We start from the raw sequence: 10,591 nt of genomic DNA on the forward strand, positions 1-10,591 counted from the left end.
AAAAAAAAAAAAAAAAAAAAAAAAAAAAAAAAAAAAAAAAAAAAAAAAAAAAAACTAAAATTTATAAAATTTGAGCTGAAATTTCAAACATTTTTGAAGAAGGGTCGACGAAAAAGTTCGAAAAAGAAGAAGCCGCGACGAAGGAAAGAAAACAGAGTTTAAGAAGAGGGTCAAGATTTTAAAACCTCTCCGTTTTCTTAATTCCTGTTTTTCTTCACTGTTTATCCTTCCTTTTTTGTCGATTTAATTCGAAGGAAGAGAGATCCAGTTAGGCTTTGGAATCGTGGGAATTTTGTCTCGAACAGAAGAGGTGGAATTCCTTGCGGTTGTGGTTTTGGGCGTGGATATCATATGATTTTGGAAGTGGGTTGATTCATCGTAGCATTTGGTAGTTGGCAATTGAGAGCGAGGGGGTTAGATGGGGACGAGTTCAAAGACGGAAGGACCTTCAACCCCGGCTCTTCGACGAGACCCATATGATGTATTGTCTGTGTCCAGAGATTCTACAGATCAGGAGATTAAGACGGCTTATAGGAAACTCGCGCTCAAGTAAGTTTTATCAAATTCATGTTCTTCGGAAACATTTTCGGTTGTTTTACAACTCTGTCCATTTGTAGTATGATAAGTGAAGCTCAAATTTAGGCTAATCCAGCCCCAATCGCCACGCCCCGGTGGGAAGACGTATTCAGGATTAGTAGAATTTCTGCCTTTTGGCTATCGACCTGGTTCCCATTTTCTTTTTGTTCTTGAGCTAGGATGTTAGCGTGGGGCTGAAGACGCCATAAAGGAATTTTCTAATAACTAAAATCTATGATCTATCCAGATTTTGTAGTATACTAACATCATGAAGTATTGTTTATAGACGATTTGTTGTTTGTGTTCTGATTTTCAATTCACATGACGGACAGATATCATCCTGATAAAAATGTAGGGAATCCTGAGGCTTCAGAACTGTTCAAGGAGGTTGCTTATTCTTACAACATTTTATCTGATCCAGAGAAGAGAAGGCAGTATGACAGTGCAGGGTTTGAGGTTTTTTTCTGTCTTGCTTACCTACTTTTATTCTTTTTAACATGGACATTCTATTAGGATATGAATATCTTTCACCAGACGCTATGAAACTCATTATCCTACAGAAAATGTTGCTCCTTCATGTATTTCTAAAATAATCTTTCCAGGCTCTTGATGTGGATGGTATGGACATGGAAATTGACTTATCCAATTTGGGGACCGTTAATACCATGTTTGCAGCTCTGTTCAGGTGACATATAATTTTTTTGTGGTATTTGAGGTTCCTCTTGTCTGCAACTCTCTAAGCTCTAACTTTGTCTGATTATAGTAAGTTGGGTGTCCCCATTAAGACTACAATCTCAGCGAGCGTTCTTGAAGAAGCTCTAAATGGAACGGTGACCATCAAACCTCTTCCTCTCGGAACATCAGTCAGCGGGAAGGTGCTTATGTAGTTCTTATACTGATAATGCTTGCTCTTTCCCTTAAATTATTCCCTTCACTTATGCAATGCTCCACTGCAGGTAGAAAAACAGTGTGCTCACTTCTTTGGTGTAACAATCAATGATCAGCAGGCTTCTGCAGGCATTGTTGTCAGAGTTACTTCCACTGCACAAAGCAAACTTAAGGTCTGTTCTTCATGCATGCATACGTACATACATACATACATATACACACACGCACAATTATTGAATTATTGGTTTTTTTTTTTTTTGGGTGTATGGGGAGACATGCATATCTGGTTGCTGCCACTTTCATGAAATTCGAACCTATGATCTCTCTTTTGTGGATTATATGCGATGAAGCGCTCTTTTTAGGCGTAGTTCTAACATGTGCAATCTTTAATTTTCAGCTGCTATATTTTGAGCAAGATGCCAATGGTGGTTATGGTTTAGCCTTACAGGTGAAGTGCATTAATATCCCTGATGCTCTCGTGTCTCAGGCATTGGTTCTCATCGTTTTATTTATTTATTGTTTCATATGTATTTTCTGAAAGATGTACAAGGGAGTTGTGAGAAATTGAGGAATTAGTTAACTATACTAAACGGGGAGGAATTAACAATGGTCGAAGGGAAGCATCAAGGCAGAAATTGGATGTCATGGGAAATTTTTCGTTCTTTAATATTCTGTAGTTCTTTGTTGCTTATAACATTTCAGCTTTTGTATATTCCCTATATACGCTGTGAGTTACAAAGCTTCCTAAAAAGTGGTAAGAACATCTGGTATGGGTGAAAATTGGTCGGATTGGTGGGCGTGGAGGTGAAAACTGATGCCCCCACCTATTTGGTTTTGGTTTAGTAAATGTGGTCTTTTCCCCAACTCTTAATAAACCGACCGACTGATCATGGTGACATTTTAAAATCAAGTTGCACATTTTTTTTGGAGATGGCTGGTCGGTTTTTTCTTGTTTCCTGGTTACAGTGTGTTTTTACTTTATGAACTACTGCTGTAAAGTATAGTTTGCATAAATGGTATTGACTCTATTCTAAAAGCCACTTTGGACATGCATCAGTTTTTCGGCTTTTAATTCCAGTTGTAATCGATTTATATACTTGTAGGATTGACTAGTCTGTTTGCAACGAATGTTGTGCGTCTTCATGAACAGGAGGATAGTGAGAAAACTGGCAAGTTTACATCTGTGGGGATGTATTTTCTACATTTTCAAGTATACAGAATGGATTCAACTATGAATGCGGTATGTTAAATTTATTTCATAATTGGATAATGTGGTCTGTTTGGATGTTCTGTCAAGAGTTTAGAAGTATTGTGAGATCCCACATTGGTTGGAGAGGGGAACGAAACATTCTTTATAAGGGTGTGGAAACTTCTCCCTAGCAGACACGTTTTAGAAACATTGGGAGAAAGCTTGAAAGGGAAAGCCCAAAGAGGACAATATTTGCTAGCGGTGGGCTTGAGTTGTTACATTTGTGATGGTTGATTGATATGCGTGGTAGTGTAGGTGGCAATGACCAAGGATCCGGAGGCTGCTTTTTTCAAGAGATTGGAAGGCCTTCAGCCTTGTGAGGTTTCAGAACTAAAAGCTGGAACTCATATATTCGCTGTCTATGGTATAAGCTGATCTTTTCTTTGAACTTACCATCTAACCTCGTATTCGCCATAATATTCTTTGGTCATCTGCATGATTGTTCAGGTGATAACTTCTTCAAGCCTGCAACATACACAATCGAGGCGATTTGTGCAAAATCATATGAAGAGACAACAGAGAAGCTTAAAGAAATCGAAGCTCAAATTTTAAGAAAGAGAAATGATTTACGCCAATTCGAAAGTGAATATAGGAAGGTATTGGCTCTGTAGATATATGGCTATTAATTTTTTCTGATATGTTTGTCTGAAAGTTAACTTCTTACTTTGTAGGCACTTGCACGCTTTCAAGAAGTCACAAATCGATACAGCCGGGAAAAACAATTTGTATGCAATACTCAATCTGATGCTCCGTAGTCGTCTTTCTTCTTTCGAATTTCGAATAGAACTGATGCAACTTATTTTTTATTCGCACGACACATTTTTATTGTAATTTCCTCCATTGCAGGTCGATGAGCTTCTAAAAATGAGAGATAATATCCACTCATCTTTCACCGTTTCCAGGCCAGCAAACCATAGCGATAATGTCAGTGGCTTAAGTAATGGAAAAGTTGATGATTCAAACGTTTGCACTCCTGGAGAAGATGGTGGCTCAGATGGAAAAGACAGACCTACCAAGAAGAAGTGGTTCAATCTTAACCTCAAAGGGTCAGACAAAAAGCTTGGTTGAGATTCGATGCCTGCTTCTCGCTGGGAAGTCTCGGCGTGCAAGGTTGCGCCCATCAAGCTGCTTCATTTCTTGTGAGTTTTCTGATAATACTGTTTACTATATCTACGATATGGGTTTTCGAAGCAGAGCTATAATATAAGAAATGTGTATGATGCCATTGTGTTTATGATTATATTGAGTGACTTGCTCAGTTGTTAGAATTTTTCTGGTGGGGATATAGATAGGTTTCCTTAGAGTTAATAAATTCGTTTATTCGGTTTGTGAAGAAAACTCGAGTGTATAATTTTCATTCATTTGAATCCGAGCATGTTATCCACTGGTTGTTGCTTGCTTGACTTCTCTTTAATATTTTGTGTTGCTGTTGGGAGATTCTCCTGCTAAGTTGATTAGTTTTAGAGTGATTGGGTTTAACAGCAAAAGTACAAAATTTAGCTGTCCATATCTTGCAATTATCATACCAAAATAGGCCACTTTTGGTGGGTCTTATATTTGTAGGACTTGGTAGGGTACCCTAAACAGAATTATCAGACAATCATGTAGGTTGAAGATGTGTTTATCAACAGGGACACACGTGCAACAGTTGAGTTGTTCCAATAATTGGAGCTGGAAAATTGTCTGAATCTGAGCAAACCCTGGTTGAGTTGTTATCATTTCTCGTGTACTTAGGACTTGAGGATACTCACTATTTAAAGGTCTTTGACTGACAGTTGCTGATATGGTTTAGAATGATATTTGATTGAGTACCTCGTTATTACATACCTCACGGTTTTGAAAACAGTGTCTGTTTGGGAGAGTTTTTCACGCCCTTATAAAAAATGTTTCATTCCCCCTCCAATCAATGTGAGTTCTTGCAGTGAAATTGATTCGAATTTATAATGATCTTGAGATTACTAACGCCCAAATCTCTTGAGATTGATTCATGGACAACTGTTATTAGAATCTTACCAGAAGAGAGCATGTGATATGAGTCGAGATTTCTATAAAAGGATCGAACTTGTTGAGGTACGTTCCATATAAGTTAACATATCTTGGTTTCAACAAAAGCACATTAGAAGTCTTTCTAGGAATCTGTGCAGCAATGGGCATGTAAAGAAGTGTAGGATTAGAGAGCACTTTTAAGTTATTAAGATTGGTTGAAATTAGATTGGTGTTGGATTATTAAACAATATATAGCACATTACATAGAGGTTAGAGGCTAAAGTCCACTGAAGCTTTTAAAATTAATAACAAAAGAAGAAAGAGTGCGAGTTGGCAGGCATGGAGGGGCTGAAATGAGTCACCCACATCCTTTGGATATTGGCTACTCTTTGCTTTTGAACATATCCACAAAAATGGTCCTTTTTAGACCCTTCCAAAAGCCATGGTTTTCAAAAGGGAACCAGGTAAAGATGATTAGCAAGTTAATGGGGTGTGATTTTGATTAATCTATGAACCTAAAATATGATTTATTATTGTTTTAGTTGAAATTATATTGATTGATTGGATAAATTTCATTGATAACCACAACATGGTGGGTCATGCTTGTGATTTGGGAGATCTTAAGTGATAATAATGGCATCTTAATCACAACAAAGCAAACCAAAAGAAAAGAAAAGTATGATGATTAAGGTTGTCTTAAGAAAATACCCGACTATGCCTTCAACAGGGATTCTCTTGAATATCCTGATGTTCTTTGTTAACCGAAGGGTTTCGTGTAGCTTTTTTTGACTCAAGTCGAGAGTGATTCACAATGTCAGAGTTCTCGTAGTAGTTGTTGTTGTTCCCGTGAATCAATGGAGGTAGAATTTGAGCGGAGACAAGTGTATGTGTGTTGGTTTGATGGGAAATTTTGGCACAGAAAAGGGGACAAAAGTGGGTCATAGGTTGAAGTGTAATGACGATGAGGAGTTTGGAAGAGGTTTTGAAGTAACCAAATCATCCCTCTCTCTTCCAAACACAAATCAATGTATGGTAGTTAGTAAGATTCGGAGAGATCTGTGTCCTCTTAAAGTAAACAAAAGCATTTAGGCCTTTCAACATTAATTATAGGTTTTAACGTCAATCACGCCAACATCCTATCTACGATAATTCATTCAAAAACATATACCCTCACAACACACAAACAAACCCTTGTTCCCGTCTTGTCTCGATATTAGCTCATAACAAAGAAAAACTACTCTACGGGACCATCATCATGTGACTATCTTGAACCGTGCAGTCTATCAGTATGATAGGATAGTTTAGAATCTTTTTTTCAGTACAACAAGTTAGGAGTGCGATAGATTTGAACCTCTAACATTAAGAAGATGAGTGCAACTAATCAAATAAATTAGTTGAACGTGTTTTATCGTTTAGTGGACTATATTTGTGATATTCTACATCAGTTAGAGAGAGAAACAAAATATTTCTTGTAAGAGTGTAGTATAACGAATCAAAGCGAACAATATTTATTAGTGGTGGAACTAGACCATTACAAATGGTATTAGAGCTAGACATTGAGCAGTGTATCAGTAAGGACGTTGGGCCTCTAGGGAGGGTGGATTGTGAGATCCCACATTGGTTGAAAAGAGAAACGAAACATTCCTTATAACAATGTGGAAACATTTCCCTACTAGACATATTTTAAAATCGTGAAACTGACCGCAATATACTAGAACCGAACAATATCTCACCCAGGCCTCTACAAAGAAGGTTGGTGAGGAACATTTATTTAATTATAAATAGCATAATATAGGGAGGATTTGGTAAGAAATCATATGTTATATATATATATATATTCGTCATAATATAATTATAATGTCTTATAAAACAAGTAATGTGGAAAGTAAGTGCAGTACAGAAATAATTAATTGAAATTACCAAAATGGAACATACATAAGAGGAAGCAAACAAGGGGTTGGATGTCTTTTTGAGTGATGGGTGATGGGTTAGGTTGACTAATTGGGTGCTTTAATTAATTAATGTATTAATTAATTAATTAATATAAGTTGTGGACATGAAACTGAATAATTAGTGTTGTATTGGACTATATGCTTCGCTTAATTTAAATAATCACTGCATAATAAAAGTGGGGAAATATTAATGAAGGTGGCTCTTAGATGCCTACAGTGGAACTAATTAATTAATTAAATTATTTAATTAAACAAATCATTCAATCATACATATTTATAAAATTTTTAATCCTAACTTTCACATGCATTCTTGGATCCTTCCCAATGCCACACACATTCCATGTATACATTGCTATAATACGACGACATTTTAAGATTACTTTAATTTGTTTATACGAGTCTTTGAATAATAATTAGTCTATATAGATTCGGAGGTTTTAGTTTGCCTCTCATAGTTTAATCAAATCTCACAAATAGAGTGGACGAGGAAGACTTCTCCATGCTCATTCCTATTTTTTTTTTTTTTTTTTGTGAGATCGGTTGATTGGGGAGGGGAACAAAACATTTTTTTATAAAGGTGTGGAAACCTCTCCCTAATAGATACGTTTTAAAATCGTGAGGACAATATAAGATAGCGGTGAGCTTGGGCTGTTACAGACTTGCATCAAATGGGGTGGAGCATCTCCATAGAGAATGAGAAAGGAGTGAGGAGATTTAAAACCATGAGACTGACGACAATATGTAACGGGTAAAAGTGGACAATATTTGCTAATAGATACGATTAGGGAGAGGTTTCCATACCTTTATAATGAATGTTTTGTTCTCATCTCCAACCGAGGTGGAATCTCACAATCCATCCCATTGGGGGCCTAGTGTCTAGCTCTGATACCATTTATAATAGCTCAAACTCATTGTTAGGCCCAACGTTCTCGTTGGCACTTTGATATCATTTGTAATAGTTTAATCTGATTGCTAGTAGATGTTATCCGCTTTAGCCTATTACGTATCGTCTATAGTCTCACATTTCTCTCTCTAACGGAAATGTTATCTCACATCGGATTTGCGGGCTCCACCTTGTTGAAGTATGAGAGAAGATAGAAAATGTGAAAATATGATGAATGTGAGAATGTTTTGTTGGTGTTGTGAAAAGGGTATTGAAAGGTTAGATTAGATGAGAAAGAGAGAAAGGAAAGAGGTGAGAGAGTCGGCGATGTTATGTATGAGACAAAGTGCTGTCCTTGCAACTCCCATGTGTTTTACTTTCTTTCTTGCTTTTTATATCATAAAATTTGCACCAATCTTAGCTTTTCTGTGCCTTCTACTCATCAATTCCAAGTTACCCCTCCATTTCTGTCCTTTATAAATGAACCCTCCATGCATTCCAAGTCCTTACACATTATAATAACCCCTTCTTTTTCTCTCTCTCTCTCTCTGTCTAGAGCTCTGTTTCTTGCCAAAAATGGCTGGCTTGGAATTGGACTTCCAATCCAAACCAAACCACACCACTCCCACAACCACCCGCTTAAAATTAAAGCTGTTTGGCTTTGATGTGCGCGAGGAATTGGAAGATGATGACTCTACAACTGCCAAGACCCCAACTGGGTCATCCGAATCTGGAGTATTCACCCCTTCCGCCGACCGCAAATACGAGTGCCAATACTGTTGCCGCGAGTTCGCCAACTCACAGGCTCTCGGTGGCCACCAAAACGCCCACAAGAAAGAAAGGCAGCAACTTAAACGTGCCCAATTACAAGCCACTCGCAACGCCGCCGTTGCCTACGTTAGAAACCCAATTATCTCCGCCTTTGCTCCTCCACCTCACCTTCTCGCCACCGCCCCTCCCCACTTCCTACTCTCCAACCCTGCCTCCGCAGCCGAAACCTCCTCCTGGGTCTACATGCCCCGCACGCCACCGCCCATCCAGGTTTCCTCACATGGGTGTGTCTTTCCGGCCTCGGGCGGTGGAGGGAAAGCCGCGATGGTGTCGTCCTACGGCCGCGGAGTGGGGAATTCCATGGCATTCGCGATGGGATCACAAATCCACGACGAGGGGCTGTCGTTGAAGAGATTCACCAAAGGGGAAAACGGGTCGGGTTTCGATGAGGGAATTGGTTTGGATTTGCATCTGAGATTGGCTCCGGCGGCGCCGTGAAAAGCGCTGATCTCGAAACTCCGATGATTTGTATTCGTACGTTTTTTTGTGTCTGCAAATTTTCAAAAACCCTAGTGGGAATCATGTAAATTCTTCCTCTTTTTATTTTATTTATTTATTTTTATTATTATCAGATTATCTCTTTCGAAAAAAACACATTTATTCCTTCCTCCGATGCCAAACACCGACGATCAATTTCAAACCGACAACCACTTTTTAATTATTATTTTTTTAAACTATTGTTTTATTTGTCGTAGAAATTATTTGAAAGCCCTGAAAAACGTGGTTGACAATTCTAACCTCGTGAATGTATATTAAAGAGAATTTAAATTTTCAGTGATAAACAACTTATTTACTATAAATAAATAAAATAGAAATAAAATTATTGAATTATGTATGGCCCATCATAATGTTTATAGTTCATTATTGTATTTAATTTAACAAATATTAAAGTGGTACAAGATTTTAGTGGTTATAAATTGAATAACGATATTTTATATATTGAGTGTTTTGGGGATTAAACATATTAATTAAGTTTTAAACCCATAAAATTGGCATTACTCATGTCATGTGTCGTGAAATCATTTAGTTAATGTTGTAAAGTAATGAAAGTTATAAAGAAGAAGAAATCTCTGAGTGATATAAGTGTATGAACAAAAAAAAAAAAGCAAGGCAAATCTTTCGGTGTCTCCGATAATTAAGCTCATTGTTCAATCATTAGTTTACAAGCTTGGCTTCCAGCCAAAGAATAAGATAGGGTGTTTTCTCGGTGCTTGCAGAGAGAGAAATGAGAACTTTAAATATGAACAAATATTAAGCTCCGCTAATTTAAGAATGGTACTAGGTTTATAATCAAGGAATACTATCTCCATTGATATGAGGCATTTTTGGGAAGCTCAAAGCAAAGCCATGAGAGCTTATGCTTAAAGTGGACAATATCATACCATTTTGGAGAGTCGTGTTCATCTAACAAGCCATAGATATTCAGTTGTACATAATTTAGACTTAAAAAAGACAAACCCAATCAATGTCAACAATGTCCAAGAATCGATACTCGTCTAGGTCGGTTAGGAATCACGAATCTCTCTGTTTTTTGTTTCGTGAAAAAGGTATAATTTATTGTTACTAATTACTTCAAGTTTACGGTGGGTTGTTGTGTGAAAAAAGGGATAGAAAATTATGAAGACATGTGAGGTTTGAAAGCTGTTGCACACTCTTGACACTCAGAATCATCCCTCTCGGCCTCCTTCTAGAGCTTTTTTGACATTTTATGTGCACTCTTTATCAACTCATGGTGATTATGATTGGTGGGCCACAAAAAAGGGTTTGAACATTTTAATCTCTTAACCAAAACCAAACACAGGGTTCAAACCAAAGTCAACATTGCCCAACCAATTACAATTACAATAACAATTACCTTTAGCTTCCCCACATCTTGATCCAAAATGTTTTAGGGTTTGCTTCTTTGTTTTGGTTCAACAAAAACGCATCTTTAAAATCTAACAATCTTGTCTTTATTATGGGTTCAACAAAAGTTGTGTCAACAAAGAATCTTTTAATCACACAAGAATCTGATCTCAATTCATTATAAAATTGTTTGTTGAATAATGATTGGAGAATATCAAACAATGGAGTGGGAATTTTGTTGTTGTCATTTGAAAATGGTCGTGTCCTGCTTCAAATGGAAAGAAACCCAAGAAACTGTAGAAGCTTCATTGATGGGAGAATAAATGTTTTTTTTTTTTTTTTTTTTTTTTTTTTTTTTTTTTTTTTTTTTTTTTTTTTTTT

The 10,591-nt window shown here is 37.0% G+C and overlaps 2 protein-coding genes across 2 annotated transcripts; both read left to right on the forward strand.

Moving 5' to 3' along the window:
• The first annotated feature begins 35 nt into the window (after positions 1 to 35).
• On the forward strand, positions 36 to 4,113 carry LOC111479844 (chaperone protein dnaJ 15-like). Its single transcript, XM_023124730.1, has 11 exons — positions 36 to 549; positions 909 to 1,032; positions 1,179 to 1,261; positions 1,340 to 1,451; positions 1,533 to 1,637; positions 1,862 to 1,912; positions 2,615 to 2,704; positions 2,969 to 3,077; positions 3,161 to 3,309; positions 3,385 to 3,438; positions 3,560 to 4,113. The coding sequence occupies exons 1-11, from the start codon at positions 419 to 421 to the stop codon at positions 3,779 to 3,781; spliced, it is 1,230 nt and encodes a 409-aa protein (XP_022980498.1). The 5' UTR covers positions 36 to 418; the 3' UTR covers positions 3,782 to 4,113.
• Positions 4,114 to 8,003: 3,890 nt separating this feature from the next.
• LOC111483443 (zinc finger protein GIS3-like) lies at positions 8,004 to 8,936 on the forward strand. The gene has a single exon (XM_023129703.1). The coding sequence runs from the start codon at positions 8,111 to 8,113 to the stop codon at positions 8,801 to 8,803; it is 693 nt and encodes a 230-aa protein (XP_022985471.1). The 5' UTR covers positions 8,004 to 8,110; the 3' UTR covers positions 8,804 to 8,936.
• The last annotated feature ends 1,655 nt before the right edge of the window (positions 8,937 to 10,591 follow it).

This window comes from Cucurbita maxima, unplaced genomic scaffold, assembly GCF_002738345.1.
Source record: "Cucurbita maxima cultivar Rimu unplaced genomic scaffold, Cmax_1.0 Cma_Scf00001, whole genome shotgun sequence".
NCBI classification, from domain to species: Eukaryota; Viridiplantae; Streptophyta; class Magnoliopsida; order Cucurbitales; family Cucurbitaceae; genus Cucurbita; species Cucurbita maxima.